We start from the raw sequence: 16020 nt of genomic DNA on the forward strand, positions 1-16020 counted from the left end.
TGTCGCTCGATGATGCTCATAACCGAAGTCGGGCGTCCCTCGACGTTTCTTGAGCGCCGCGCACAGAGAAGGCCTCGTTCTCTCGTTCAGGTTCGCACAGGACACTGCAAAGTGACTTCGGGAGAGTTCACATTTTTGTTCTCGTTCCCGGCAAGCGTTAGAACTACGCTGAAACTCAACCGCTCAGTCAGCAAGCACGGCACAACCCTCACGTGGCAGACTTACCACGTAGTTAACGTCCGACAGTTTCTGAACAATTCGTGCTGGGCCCTCCCACTGCACGTCTAGTTTGTTGTTTAGCGATGTGCGCAATATCATGACCTCATCGCCCACCTCAAAACGACGGGCCCTGGCGGTCCGATCATAATAAACCTTGGCCCTCTGCTGGGCCTTTGCCATTGCTTCACCTGACAACTCCTGTGCCCTTCTTAAGCGTTCGAGGAGCTTAAGTACGTACTCCACCACGACTGGGTCGTCGCCCCTGCCTTCCCATGATTATCGAAGCATGCGAAGCGGAGACCGAAGCGAGCGACCGTACACCAGCTCAGCTGGCGAAAACCCCGTAGCTGCATGCGGCGCGGTCCGTAATGCAAACATCACCCCAGGCAGACACAGCTTCCAGTCAGTTTGATGTTCAAAACATAATGCTCTCAACACGCGCTTCATGACGGAGTGGAGCTTCTCAACAGAATTCGACTGTGGGTGGTACACTGAGCTGTGTAACAGCTTTACCCCACACCTTTCGAGAAAAGTTGTCGTCAAAGCGCTAGTAAACACTGTGCCCTGATCTGATTGGATTTCCGCAGGAAAACCAACTCGCGCAAATATGGACAGTAGTGCATTGACTATCTCAACTGAGCTGAGTTCTTTAAGCGGCACTGCTTCAGGGAACTTTGTCGCTGGGCAGATCACAGTCAAAATGTGTCTGTACCCTGTGGCTGTTACCGGCAGAGGTCCCACTGTATCAATAACGAGCCGTCTAAAAGGCTCCGTAATGATAGGTACCAATCTCAACGGCGCGCTCGATTTGTCCCCTGGTTTGCCCACCCGCTGACAGGTGTCACATGTCCTCACGAAATGGTCTGCGTCCCGAAAACACCCTGGCCAATAGTACTCTTGCAAGAGACGGTCCTTAGTTTTCTTCACTCCTAGGTGTCCGGACCACAAACCCCCGTGCGACAAGCGCAACAGATCCTGACGGTAGCACTGAGGCACGATCAGCTGATCGAACTCCACTACCCTGCGGTCTAGATACTTCCGGTACAGGACTCCACCTCGTTCCACAAAACGCGCCTTTTTCCTGGCGATACCTTCCTTGACATTGCAGCGTATGTTTTCTAGGCTACCATCCTTCTTTTGCTCGGCTATCAAAGCCGACCGGCTGACTTTTAGCAACCTATCAAGTCCGTCTGACGTAGGCGCGATGAGCAAATCAGTAGGTAGCTCTTCTAACTTTCCCGTGTCGGGCGTTTCCTCTCCAGTATCTGGCGCCTTCAACGCTACAGGCTCAATTTTATTCAGTTCGTCAGCTTGCTGCACCTCTGACCCTTTTTCATTGTTCGATAACGTCGGCCCCGCAACTACCGCCTTTGCAGCGAGCTCCCGAACCTTCGACCTGGTTAAGGCCTGAACGCTAGCCTCACCAAACAAAAGCCCCTTCTCGCGCAGGAGGTGATCGGACCTGTTTGAAAATAGGTACGGGTACTGGGGGGGCAGCATAGATGACACTGCCGCCTCCGTCTCAAGCGCTCCGAAAGGTCCTTCAATAAGCACCTTTGCTACTGGCAGACACACGCTATGAGCTTCCAGGGCTTGCTTGATCCATGCGCACTCGCCCGTGAACATATGGGGTTCTACGTAAGAGGGGTGAACTACATCCATCGTAGCTGCGGAATCGCGAAGCACTCGGCACTCTTTCCCGTTCACGAGGAGGTCTCGCATGTAAGGCTCGAGAAGCTTCATGTTCTCGTCAGTGCTGCCTAATGAAAAAAACACAACTTTTGGTGTTGTTTCCGGACACTGCGCCGAAAAGTGACCCGGCTTCTGGCACGTATAACAAACGCGCGCTTGCCTCATCTCGAACCGCTTTCTGCGTTCGGCTTCGGCTGCCGCCGTCTCCTTAGGTTCGGTCGCACTGCTTCCACTCGCATCCGCACTACGCGTGTTCCCCTTTGCTCTCATGGGTGTGAACTTCGGCCTCTCAAACTTCGAGCCAAATTCACCCTTTTGACCGTCCTTAGCTCCGCGAGCCCGACGCGTCACAAACTCCTCGGCTAGCTCAGCGGCTCTAGCCACCGTACTCACGTCTGGCCTATCCAAGACCCAGTACCGCACGTTCTCCGGTAACCGACTATAAAACTGTTCTAGCCCGAAACACTGCAGAACTTTATCGTGGTCACCAAACGCTTTCTCTTCTTTGAGCCACTCCTGCATGTTTGACATAAGCCTGTACGCAAACTCTGTGTATGACTCACTTCTGCCTTTCTCATTTTCCCGAAACTTCCGACGGAACGCCTCCGCAGACAGCCGGTACTTTTTTAGAAGACTCGATTTCACTGTGTCGAAATCCTCTGCCTCCTCTCTATCCAAGCGAGCGACTACGTCGGCCGCCTCGCCGGGTAACAAAGTGAGCAAGCGCTGTGGCCACGTTTCCCGAGAGAACCCCTGCTTCTCGCACGTTCGCTCAAAGTTAACCAGGAACAAACCAATGTCCTCTCCAAGCTTAAACGGCCGCATCAGGTCAGTCATTTTGAACAATACGCGTTCTCCTGCACCGTGTGCCTGACTTCCATTACGAGCGCGTTCCATCTCTACCTCAAGACGCTTCATTTCCAAAGCGTGTTGACGGTCACGCTCTTGTTGCTCTCGCTCTTTCTGTTCTTTACGTTCACGCTCTTCTTTTTCTTTCTGTTCTTTAAGTTCGCGCTCTTCTTTTTCTTTTTGCTCTTTAAGTTCGCGCTCCTGTCTTTTTGCAGTCTCCCTCTCCTCAATGGTCTCAAGGCATTCCGACAGCTCGTCATCCTCAGCTTCTAACTCAAGAATAGCCTTTAGCAGTTCTGGTTTTCTGAGTTTGTCCGAGACATCCAGACCCAACTCTCTTGCAAGCTCCAGCAATTTCGGTTTGCGCAACGACTTCAAATCCATGGCTGCTCTGAATGCTGCTTTCTCTACTGCTTACTATTGTCTTGCCGCAATCTAACCCGGCAGCAACGACAACCACAATTACCAGCTCTGTTTCTGACACTAACAAAAGCCTGGCAAAGCTCAGAAGAAGAAAGTCCCGCACTCACCAAACCTCGCAGTCAAGAGTTCAGCGCAGTCGTTCCGCTGCAGGCAACCAGTCATCACACAGGGCTCGTTGCACTGCTCCCGGATCGTTGTTGAGCTGCTCAGCATACCGTCAACTGCATCTCTTTGCTGCTGGCCTCCGTTGTCGCGATCTCACCGCTGGCAGACAGTTGTTTGAATCGCACCGATGGCAACGGTTGTTGTGGCCGCACCGCTGGTGCGATTGGTTGGGAACTCGGCGCTGACGTCCGTGGTTGTACCTGGGTCGCAAGCCCCAAGGGTAGCGTTGGCCTGGCGGCCTGGGGTACAACTGGAAGCATCCGAAGGTCCCGGAAAAGCAAGAGTCGACTGGTAACAACAAAACAACTTGTTTATTTTAACATCGCAAAGAGTTGGCGGTCAGGTTGACCGAAGTAGAGAGACGGGAGAGCACTTTACTCAACAGAAGAAATCGGAGCCCTCTTTTTGGCGTCCGGGGGCAGCTGTTTTTATACTCTCGCAGTTGAGGGCAAGAAGGAACCCCTCAATAGACGAGCACGTGATTGTACAATGGGCTAAGGTGACGCACACTGTCGTAGCGCCGCCGGTCGGGCACAAAGACTGGGAGGAGAAGGTAACTTCGGCTCTCGTAGCGCCTCTGGTCAGGCACAATGACTGGAAGGAGAAGGTAACTTCTGCTCTCGTAGCGCCTCTGGTCGGGCACAATGACTGGGAGGAGAAGGTGACTCCCTGCTCTCGTAGCGCCTCTGGTCGGGCACAATGGCACATACACTCACACACGCACTTGAAGACACGTGGCATCGGAACATGCCTGGAAACGCCTGGAAACGCCTGGAAACGCCTGGAAACGCCTGGCGGGGAGCGTAGCGGCGACGCCGAACGGGCCAAAATGTCTGCCGCTTTGTTGCAATCGCGCCGGCTAAACCGCGCGTCGTAGGCGAAACGTAACACAACCTATTTTGCCATTTCTGTGCAGTGGTAGCAAGGAATAGAGCACAAACATTAAGCTTAGAGTAAAGTGAACATTCTGCTAAGCTAAATTCCATTTTACTTCTGAGTAATACCTCAGTTTAGGCAAAACATGACACGGATTACCGATCTATCGTTACAGAGTACCACTTTGGTGAAGGCACTACCGTGTTTTACGGGACGTTTGACGTGGAGCATGTTGGTAGCAACCTCGAAATGTATATATTTTTTTCTTTCTTGAAATGCTTGAGGCCAATGAATAACTTGTGCATGGAATTCGAGCAGGGGATTTAATCCTTTTTATGAAGAAACGTAGGATGACTGACTTTACAGTATTAAAATAATTAGTTACTCTATAACTATAATAACTCATCATAAAATGCTCAACTAGTAATTCTCTTGCTTTCAGTGGAGTCTCAAGCAACATCCATGTTTCACACATGTATCGACAGTTGATCATAATTCGTGACTGAAGGGGATATGCAAAAATATTTGTTTCTGTATGCATCTCCTTTTTATTCGTATTTGATAACATTCAACTCGATTTGCAATTAGTTTTATTATTTTTTTCATAGGTGCTTGTATTTGCTGTGCATGTTACTAACCCCTCCCTTCTGATTTCTTTTTGAATAAAATATATGCTACTCCTTACTATTCAAACTGGATTAAGTCATTTAAAAAATTTTTCTTCAGCATGCTTACTAGAGACAGACAGCATTGGGCAACATGGTATCAGCCTGTCTTGACATAAAACAAGGTTCTGTGTCACTCAGGGAATTTTGCAAGGGTGCTCAGGGAAAACCTGGAAAACTCAGAGAATTTGGCAATGTCAACTTGGTAGACACCCTCAGATCTACTAGATCTGATTTTATGACATATAGCATACAGCAGACATCATTTTTGAGTTTTTTAAATTACATGCATTTTTTTTTCTATGTTAGCAAATCTTCATTGCATTCACTTTGCAGAGGAGCAACATTCCCAGGAGCACAGTGTCCCAATTGCTCAGCATTTAAAGACTGTGCTGGCTGCCTGCAGAAGCTGGGCTGCGGTTGGTGTGGCAATGACTACAACCCAAACAATGGGGTCTGTGTGGAGGGAGACTTTTCTGGACCTTACGTGGGTGAGCTGTTGACTTTGTGTATCTGAATGCACCTATTGTATTCACTGAAAAAACCAGCATCCAGTCACTTGTGAGGTGCGACTTCTTTTCATCCATGACAGTTTCAAGTTCAACATTTTGGTATTGAGAGCATTATTTGCTACTGGCCGTTGGACACTGGTAAATAAATAGCACCAAATTTGGTTCGGGTGTCATACAAACTAGGTGTAGCAGTTCTGAAGTTGTGAACCAGAGGTTCAAGAGTTGAAGAGAAGTGTATGAGCAGGAAGCACATTCCAAAAAATTTGAAACCACATTATCATGCTTCTGGTTTCAACTTTGTGCTCTGCATTGAATACCATATATTTTTGTTTAAGGGCTGCACTCCTACATTTAAGTTTAAATATTTAAGAAAAGGTACAATGCATTGGGCTGCATCTGCCTTTCCTATGTGCACACTTTGTCATCTGTACCAACTCAGTCTGTGCTGTGTTATATCAATGCACTAAAGTGTGGAGTGTCAAACTCCTCTTCAGTCTGTGGTTTCTGCATCTGATAGTCTGTCAGAGAAGTCAGGCATACATTCCAATTGACCTGTGATCACAGTGTCACATGGTCATGACGGTCAAGAACACAGTAGCCGAACTGTGATTGGCGAAATTAAATGTTTATTGGGCGAACCTGTGCCCAGAAAAACAGGCTACAGTGACAGTGGCGAACACAATCGGTGATCGGCGAAATTCCGATCAGCAGGTCAAGCATGTCGGCTTTTATACATGAGTCATGTTCCAGAGTAATGGCTGGTGCCCACGTGTCTTCCAGAAAGTACTACACAATTCGCGTTGTGGATACAATCAGATGACACAAGGTTCAGTGACAACAGACAACGGACAGAACCATCAATAACATTCGAGAAACTTTCATACATGCATGTGTGTCCTGCACTGAGTGATAACATTTGTTAGACATTGAAAAGTAGCCAACCAAGAAAGATAAACAAGTACACGTGTCAATAGTTTAAGTGTATGACGTCTTAGTTCATTTGAGCAGTATTCAACTTCATCCCATCTTCATAGCATGGCATCTTCATAGCATGGCACTTTCCGTCTGAAAAAAAGTTGTTTTTCATGTCATTCTGATGTATTCGCTCATAACTTTGGACATAAACAGTAGCATTGAACCATTTGTTAGATTTTAGCATTAACAGTGAAGTGTGTTGAATAAACCAAGAACATAATCTGAGCATTGATTGGTGAGAGTAGCATTCAGCTCCTGGCAGATTTATTGCCATCACACAGTTTTCTCGAGGCCCTACGCATGTTGCACCCGCCACAGTAGCTTAGTGGCTAAGGCATTGTGCTGCTACGCTCGAGGTTGTGGTTTCGATCCTGGGTGCGGTAGCCGCCTTTCTATGGGAGCAAAATGCAAAAAACGGTCATATTCTTATTAGATTGAAGTGCCCGTGAAAGAATCTCAGGTTGTCAAAATTAACCCGAAGCCCCCACTACTGTGTGCTTCATAATCAAATTGTGGTTTTGGCACCTAAAAGGCCAAACTTAAATATTTTTAACCTATGCACACTCATATTTCTACTGTCAGAGCATTAATATCTCTAGAGGATGAATACGTATGTGCTGCCAACACTGCAGTGCATTGAGTGTTTGCAGAGAAGGCACTTGGAACCTGACCTTGGCATTGTGTTCTGGAGTTTTATTGGTAGAGAATTCTTTGACTGGATATGAACCACACCTAATATTTAAAACTTCTTAACCACCTTGAACTGTTAAAAAAATATGACAAGAGGCTGCAACATGTAAAATTTTTACGTGCAATTTGAAGAACTTGCCTCATGCCCAGCACTTGCTGTGTAGTCTTCAGCTGTTGGCCGTAGTCATTGCATGTGCATTGTATGAAGCAATTATTTTAGCCTCATTAAATAGTGGCTTACAGATATGTGGTTCTTACCTAACCTGATTTTTGTTGTAGCTTGTCTCTTAATTCTGCCACTCTGGCAGTGGTCTCAATGCCTTTATTCCTTGTTTTGTGCAGTGTGGCTAGTTGTTGACCTTAAAAGTTATGTGTCCTTTTCTTTAGAAATTAACTTTGTAGTGAGTCCTGCCTGCATGTAGCTGCTACCTCCCAGTTGGCATGGCTTCAATGTTGCTTCTTTATATAGACAGCGATGGTGTGTTTGCCCCCTGTAAAACGGGCGCTGAAATTTTTTTACATTGGTACAGGCACCTGCTCAGAGCGTGTACGCAAGCAATTTCCTTCACTGGGGGGCCCCCGGGAAGCATCATGGTCTTATGCACAATGCCCTAATGTGAATGAGTGCAAGCTCAAGCTGGCACGCTGCCACCCAGATGCTACCTGCTACGACACTGTCCACAGCTATCGATGCCAGTGCAACCGGGGCTTCAAAGGAGATGGCACCGTGACATGTGTTAAGACGTAAGTTTCTTTTTCCTTTTATTCTTTCTGCTGCCTGCAGAGTTTGCAAATCTGTATCTGCCATATCTATTCCATTCTTTTTATTGTGGTGGCAACTATACAGACACTCCAGGAAAGTTTGTGCTGCCACTACCGCTGTCGAAATGTCGAAAGCACAGCGCATATGAAGCTACCGGCAATCGGTGCACATTGTCCACATCGCAGATCGCTTTAAAGATGAGGCCTGCGTGAGCGCGCACTTTGTTCACATTGCAGATAGCTTTCAAGATACGGCACATGCGTGGGTGTGCACTTTGTCCACGCTGCAGATCTCTTTCAAGATACGGCGCCTGCGTGGCCGAGCACTATGTCCACATTGCAGGTCGCTTTCAAGATACGTTGGCCGCGCCATAAGCAGCCGCCAAGTTGAACCCCCTCTCTCGCCTCCCCCGTACCCCACGCACGGAAAAAAAACGGCGTGTTTCCACCCTGCCTTCCTCTCTCACGCATGCGAAATTGAGCTCCGATCATCAGCTGGCCCTCGCAAGTCAGCTGTCAGCCCAAAAGTATGTATGTTTTATGCGCCTGATTTTGAAAAAAAGTTTTTGCTAGTTTCGTCCGCTGTAGTCAATAGTCCGTTGTAGTGCGGTTCGTTAAAAGCGAACTTTGTTGCATTAATAAAATAGGTAGAACAAACTAAGGCTGCAATATGGTCCGTTATATCCGAAAGTCTATTGTACCCGGGTCTGTTGTAACAAGCGTACATTGTAGCATGTTAATCTGGCTGTCTTGATTGTTCTCTTGATTCCTTCAATAATTCGACATTCGGTTAATCCAGACATTTTTTCCTGTCCTATAAAATCCGAATTAAAAAGATTTCTTTGTAGTGTAAAAATTGCAATCAGTTATTTCATTATGCTCCAGATTTTGAGTGTTCTGCAACAAATAAGCTGCTCCAAATTTCAAATTTGTAACTCTGGAAATGTTCTTTTCCTCTCTATTCTAAATATTCTGCTCCAGAAATTCCTCTAAAACCTGTTTCAACTGTCCCACTTCTCCTTTTTAGTAATTAACACAATAAATTGTGCATCACTAGATGATCATTGAACTGATGATTTATGAAAGGAAATGGTCGTAACAGTAATTTCCTAATAAGATTTTACATCTAAAAACTGCACAGTTGGCTGTGAGAGGTGTGCGCTCAGTATGAGTTGCAACACGAGAATCAGTTTTTTCTCCTGTGCAGGCACTGCCATGCTGCCGTACAATGCCCTTATGGCAGCATGACAGTGCCTACCCAAGTAAATTGCTGAGCACCATTCCGATTACTGGTAGCACCCTGTTTACAAGATAAATGGCACTTGTCATCTTATTATTGAAAGAACTGACAGGTGTACGCCCGTGTTGCAACTCATATTGCGTGTGATAGTACCTAAATATTAGTTCATGAGCTTTTTTTTTACTCTGCGGCCATGAGATTGTGGCCACAGCAGCTTTCCATAACCACTAAGCCTCAGTGGCAGTAAAGTTGGTTTTGTATGCAAATAAACATTGCAATGTGTACTTGCTAGTGGGCTAGTCAGTCATTCTTAATTTTCTCAGAAAAACATGGAAAAAGTGCTAGGTGCAAACTAGGCACACATAAGGAAGGACAGGATAGCTGCATGCTTCTGACTCACAAGATGAAGTTAGTCATAGGATTATAGGTACAGGATCGCAGAATAAATTTAGTCACGAGTGCAAATCTTTTGTGCCCTTTTTCCTTGTTTGTGCACGTCATCTGTGCTAATGACTGCATTATCTATGTAAACATAACATGCTGGCACTGAAATAAATTAGACCTGCTGGTGTGGCTCAGCAGTTATGGCATTCCGCTACTGAGAACAAGGTCACAAGATTTATTTCGGGATGTGGCTGCCACATTCCAGTTGGGGCAGGCTGCATGAACACTAGGGGTGTGCAAATACATTTGAAATTTTGAGTATGAATTTAATAGTCCTTTCTGTTCCTAATTGCCAAATATCTGTTTCTGTTAAAATGTAAGAGATAAAAATGCTTATTGGAGTCTCACGGGAGAGTGATCAATGCAAGAGAGAACTGTTCTGAATAACTTTGCTACAGAAAAGCCATGGTCGTTGTGCAGGGGCACCAGTTCCTGAGTGAATGCATCGATCAGATAATTTCTTAACGATTTCCAGTCATTCAATAAGTATGCCTTACATTTAGGCAGCACGGTGGAACCTTATTATTAGGTAGGTGGGAACGTATCATAAGGATACACTATATGGTAGTACATAGTAACAGGCAACTACACATTGGCATCTCTCTACATGTGCCACCACCAACAAAGAAAAAAATGCGAAACCACTGTAAAGGTTAACTAAAATACACACTGAGGGGGCATCTCTTTTGCTTTTTTTCTGAAAGCAGGGTAATAAGGGCAGTCGATACCAAGCAGCATTTTGAAACTTTGATAGAGGAGCACAGCAGCAGAGTGGACAATGTATCAGCTCATCAAACTTCCCCAATGTTTGTAGTACTGGTCGTCCAGGCAGTGGTGTATTAACAGCTGTCCGGGATACCGTTGTTTCCAATGTTATTATGGTTGACAGTAATTTAGAATTTATTAGTACATGTATATTTGTAGGGCATAAAAGGTTTATCTTCAGCGTGTGTTATAGACTGACAATGTCTTCTACCACATTTTGTCACAAATTACATGATGTCCTAAATAAGCTAACTGTGCAATTTCCCAACTGCCCTTTGTTTCTTTTCGGGGACATTAATTTACCTACTAATTATTGGACTACTGACCCGCCAAGCCTCGCAGCAAACTTGTTGGAATATTTGTCATTTTTAAATATTTGTCTGGATTTCAACCTTAGGCAACTTGTCCTTCAGCCTACCCGTTGCTCACCTCATTCTGCTAATGTACTAGATTTGCTGCTTACGACAACACCAGAACTTGTTTCACCCCTAGCTTTTTACCTGGCCTAAGCGATCATTGCTATATTAACTGCAGTATTCAGGCCTGTATGCCTCACAAGAAGCAGGCTAAATTTATTAAAGATTACAAAAATGTTAATTTATCTGCCATAAATAATGAACTTGCAGAATTAATTACTGACTTTATGCCGAGCTTTTACAGTCGCACGGCACCGTTCAAGAAAATTGGTCTCTCTTTAAAGAAAAAGTTGCCTTCTTTATCGATTGCTACATTCCTAAAAAATGCATTGTTTCTTCTTCCAAAGCTCCTTGGTTTAATTCCCATCTGAAATGCTTGTTAAACAAAAAGGAAAGAATGTTCCACCGAGCGAAAGTTGCGATGACGCCCGAACGATGGCACGTGTACAACTGCACTGATCACGAGTACAAAAGTGGCATTGCGCAGGCAAAGTACGTGTTCCACAATTGTACCTTGCCCACTCTGCTTAAAAGGACAATAAAGGCAGATACTAAGTCGATGTAGATTGTTTAACTACCATTCCAGAAACCTCGTAATGCTTTTTTCATGCCAAGAAAAGACTTAGTTTATGAGAAAATTGCATCTGAAGGGTCCAAATACCTTTTTCGAAGTTCAAATCTCCTGCCACTCAACCGGAGGAGTGGTGACGTTGCATAGGCCATCACCACCCTTTGCTGCCATCAGTGAGTAAAACGGCACCTGACAGACGGTGGTACTGAGCCAAGACAGAGCGGTGGATTCGCCGCTGCAGCTGCTTTTTGGTCAAATGGCGTAGACCGTTAGGGCATCCCGCGCCATCACATGGAAGTTGAATTCTCTGCTACTTGCAATTTTCGCGAGTTTCGCCAGCCAGCTAAACCAGCGCAGCAGTACGCACTAACGAAACTACTGAAACACGAAAACGTTTTAGTAGAGTCAAGTGAAAACGAAACCTTTCGACTGCCCGCATCATTTTCAAGGGTAAATTCAATGAATTCTTTTTTCTAAAAATAAAATAGAACTGGACAAGTAGCATTTTATTTCATCTTATAATACAATACAAGTATGTTTTTTGCAACTAGTAGTTGAGTACTAGTGAGAGAATTTAACTGAGGAGTGCTTTCGTCATTGAGCAAGTGCTTAAATGTCCCAGGGGAGTCTCTAATCATGTCCTGCATTTACCTCAGTTTCTCAATTTTTAAGGCTCTGTTCGCTATAATATTAACGCCTTAGAGATTCTCGAGCACTAATCTATCACTTTAGCTAGACTTAATATTTGCCTTTAGTGCCCCTTTAAAAGACAACCCTCGGATGTTTTGGAATGTATGCTTGCGGACAACTTTCTGTGGCAATGAAGGGAAAGCTACGGAGGCAAAGTGCGCATAAGTGAGAGCACTTCTGAAAAGAGTCCCGTGTTTTCATCCACATTAGTTTCAGCTGGGGAAGAGAAAACGTAAACACCTTATTAGCAACAGTTAAATAAGATAAAAAACAGCACTGGATGTAAATGTTTACTTATTTTGCGGCTTTTCCCTTCCGCATCTGGGCAAATGCAAAACTGTCGCACGTGAAGTTTCGTCGACTCAGCGTCTGTTCCGGGCAACCAAAATCACTGTCAAATGCTGGCGGACTACTTGGCACCGTAACACATGGGCAGCAGCCACACACCCCTAGCTTTCCCTTCATTGCCACAGAAAGTTGTCCACGAGTGTAGTTCGTGGCAGCAAATGTAACACGATTCACTTGCTCGACAGCAATGGTGATGCTGTGCCTAATGGTGACTGCTGCAATGGGCTGAACGACATTCTTTTTCTTACTTTGCTGGCTTAATGGCCTTTTCTATACCAGTGGTTTTTTCTGGTTTTATTCCAATGGATTTCATCTTTGTAGATTCAGCTGGGGTGTGCTGTCTGATAGGAAATTTAAAATTGTCTAGCTCTGAAGGTAATGACAACATAAATTCAAGGTTCTTAAAAATTACAGAAGTTTACTGTTCCATCATACTTGCTTAACTCTATTTGCAGTCTTTACAGACTTCCACTTTGCTAGATGATGGGAAGGTGGGTAAGGTGGTTCCACTTCACAAATCAGGTAACACCCATTCTTCCCTAAACTACAGGCCACTATCTTTAACCAGTCTACGCTACAAACTTCTCAAACACATCATTTATTCAAACTTGGTCTCTTTCCTTGGATCACATATGTTTTTTTCTCCTTGTCATCGTGGTTTCAGGAAGCACTTATCTTGTGAAATGCAGTTACTCTCTTTTACTCACAATCTTTTTGGAGCTTTTGACAAAAATTTGATAACCAATTGCATCTTTTTAGATTATGCTAAAGTCTTTGAGACTGTGTCACACAAACTCCTCCTACTAAAAATGAGCAAGCTCAATATAGATCCTGGTATCCTAGACTGGATTCAATGCTTTCTGACTAATTACTTACAGTATGTTCACGCTAATGATTATGACTCCCCTACTTTTCTTGTTACTTCAGGCGTATCACAAGGATTGGTTTTGGGCCTATTACTATTTCTTATTCATATTAATGTCGGTATTAACTCTCGCATTAAACTCTTTGTTGATGATTGTGTGCTTTATCGTGTAATTAATAACCCACAGGACGTTTCTATTTTGCAATCCAACATTGGCGCTATTTCTAACTGGTGCAACAAGTGGCTTTGAAGCTAACTGGTTCAAAATGTAAGGTCATGAGAGTAATGCATCACAATGAAGTTAATGACAACTTGCTTATACCCTTAATAGCTCCGCTTTAACCCCCGTTACTAGTTACCACTATCTTGGCGTGCATGTAACTCACGACCTCTCATGGAATATACACATTGAACATGTAATTAACAACGTTAATTGCATGCTTGTATTTCTATGCTAAAATTTTTCCTCCGTTCCATCCTATTTAAAGGTAAATTGTATGCAACTCTAGTTAGATCAAAATTAGAATATGCTTGCTCTGTTTGGGACCTATCTAGCTCCGCATTAACCACCACCCTTAAATCCGATCAGAACCGCGCTGCCTGATATGTGCTGCTAATTACTAGCTATGTCAGTGTTTTTTTCTACGAAAGCTAATTTAGGTCTACCGACACTTCGGTCACGCCGCAAGTGCTTCCGCTTAAACCTCTATCAGCAAATGTTTTACACTAACCCAACACTTAAAAACAATGTTTTTCTCCCTCCAGATTATGTGTCCTCATGGATTGATCATAAATTCAAGGTTAAAATTCCTTTATGTCGCACAACACCTGCCATGCCTCTTTCTTGCCGCAAACAAGTAGTGACTGGAACCACCTTCCCCCCTCCGTGGCTGCAATCACAAACCCTGCCGCCTTTAAAGTTGCGATTAACAATTTATTGTTAGAACACTCCTCTCTGTAATACCCTCAGGTCCTGAGAATATGAAAATAAATAAATAAATACATTGATCTACTGAGTGAGAACCTGTGGCGCTTCTTTGAAACGTGGTATCTGCTGTTGTGTGGTACCGATCATTTCGTGCCATTACTAATTGTGTGCAGTGCATAACCTACCAATCACACACTGTCCTTCTTCTAGTAAGTTTTCTGTACGCATTCGCCCGAGTGTCTGTTGCTTCATGCCCATGTTGCTCCTGGTTGTGCACTGATGCATGATTGCAGCGCACAGTTTACTTTGAGCCAATAGGGTGACTTCAAGCTGCGAACAAATATCAGAGTTTCAAAACATATGTTATCACTTTGTCATATCTGGGCTGTGGAAACAAAACTTAAAAACCTCCATTATATTCTGTTCTAATCACATATATCTATGTATAAAAATGTTGTGAATAAATTTTCAGCTCATTTTCCAAAATTTTGATAAAGTACTATGTATGGATCCAAAGAGTTTAGGTGAATCTCATTTGTCTGTGTTTGTGTTTCTATTGTTACTAACCTTAATAAGTGGGTGCAATGATAATTTCCAAGTGATCTCTCTAACCTTTCAACTCGTCTCTCTACTCGTCTTTTCAACTGTCCAGGTGTGCTGAGCATTGTACTCATGGTCACTGTTCGGAGGCACCTGATTTCAAGTGTATCTGCCACTTGGGCTGGACAGGACCACGATGTGATGTTGACTGTGGCTGCCACAACCACAGCAGCTGTGAGCGTGGAGTGGGGCGTTGTGATAGTTGCCACAACCTCACTGAGGGAGACCATTGCCACCTCTGCAGGTGTGACAGCCTTGTGTGGCCATTTGACACCCTCAATCATTAATCCTGCGCTTTTGTCTGAGTGTTCAGGCTGTGGTCTTCTTAGTGTTTGCCAGTATACTTAATATCTAGTAATTGCTATTTTAGCTTCAAGTACACATTTATTGTTTTTTGTTCTTTAGGCTTCTTTAGTGTGTGTGTGTGTGTGCATGCGTGCGTGCGTTTTATGCCCTTACTCTCACACAGACACTAAGCGAAGGTTGCCACCTTCCCTTGATCACAGGGATCATGACAGCAGCTGATTAGGTATTAGAGAGCTTTAGTTTCGGGGACGCAAGGCGTTGGGACCCCTAGCGCTTGGGTGCGTTTGCGTACGCAAGCAGAAACAGGTTATATGTTAGCGGCCCCAAACGCAAGCTGCAGTGAGGTCGCATGCGCTCGCAGTGCCATCAACGTCTCATCTTTGCTGCGTTATCATTTTTGAAAACATGAAATCAAGCATATGAAGTAACACATAAGACTATTCTTATTAAAAGCAGTTAATAGAGAGAATTAGAGTGTCCAGTATTCGGGTAAACGCAGGCGGACAGGGCGTTGGTGCGGAGCCGTAAACGGGAGCGGCCTGCATGGTGCAGCCACCTGGTGGCGCTAAGCTCAAACAAACAAAAACAGCTAATATTGCAGTAACCAAGTGTATTTTACTTTGCTGCGGGTGTAAATTTTTGGTAGCAACACGATTACACCAGTGCCGAAAATTTACACCAGCAGCGAAGTAGAAAAGACTTGGTTACAGCAATATTAGCTGCTTTTGTCCGTTTGAGCTTTGCGCCACCAAGTGGGTGCACCATGCAGGCGACTCCCATTTACTCCCCCGCCCCAACGCCCGAATTGTGTTTATCCGAATACCAGACACGCTAAACCTCTCTAATACCGTATTTACTCGATTCTAAGCACCCCCTTTTTTACACGATCGCGATACCCAAAGTGAGGGGGGGGTGCTTAGATTTGAAAAATCTAGAATGACCCCTCCTCCCTCTTTTCGCTGCGACATCACGAGACGGGTGCGAGAAATAACATTTTATTTTGCAAACATTCAAAAGAA

At 44.7% G+C, this 16020-nt stretch overlaps 1 protein-coding gene across 1 annotated transcript in view; it reads left to right on the forward strand.

The window, feature by feature from the left end:
- Megf8 (multiple EGF like domains 8) overlaps positions 1–16020 on the forward strand; it is a 209229-nt gene that overhangs the window by 52078 nt on the left and 141131 nt on the right. Inside the window, exons 11-13 of the mRNA XM_075688154.1 lie at positions 5226–5380; positions 7597–7810; positions 14748–14939. Of these exons, the coding sequence (XP_075544269.1) occupies positions 5226–5380; positions 7597–7810; positions 14748–14939 (561 nt within the window). The remainder of the gene's footprint in view (positions 1–5225; positions 5381–7596; positions 7811–14747; positions 14940–16020) is intronic.

Source organism: Dermacentor variabilis, chromosome 1 (genome assembly GCF_050947875.1).
Source record: "Dermacentor variabilis isolate Ectoservices chromosome 1, ASM5094787v1, whole genome shotgun sequence".
NCBI lineage: Eukaryota > Metazoa > Arthropoda > Arachnida > Ixodida > Ixodidae > Dermacentor > Dermacentor variabilis.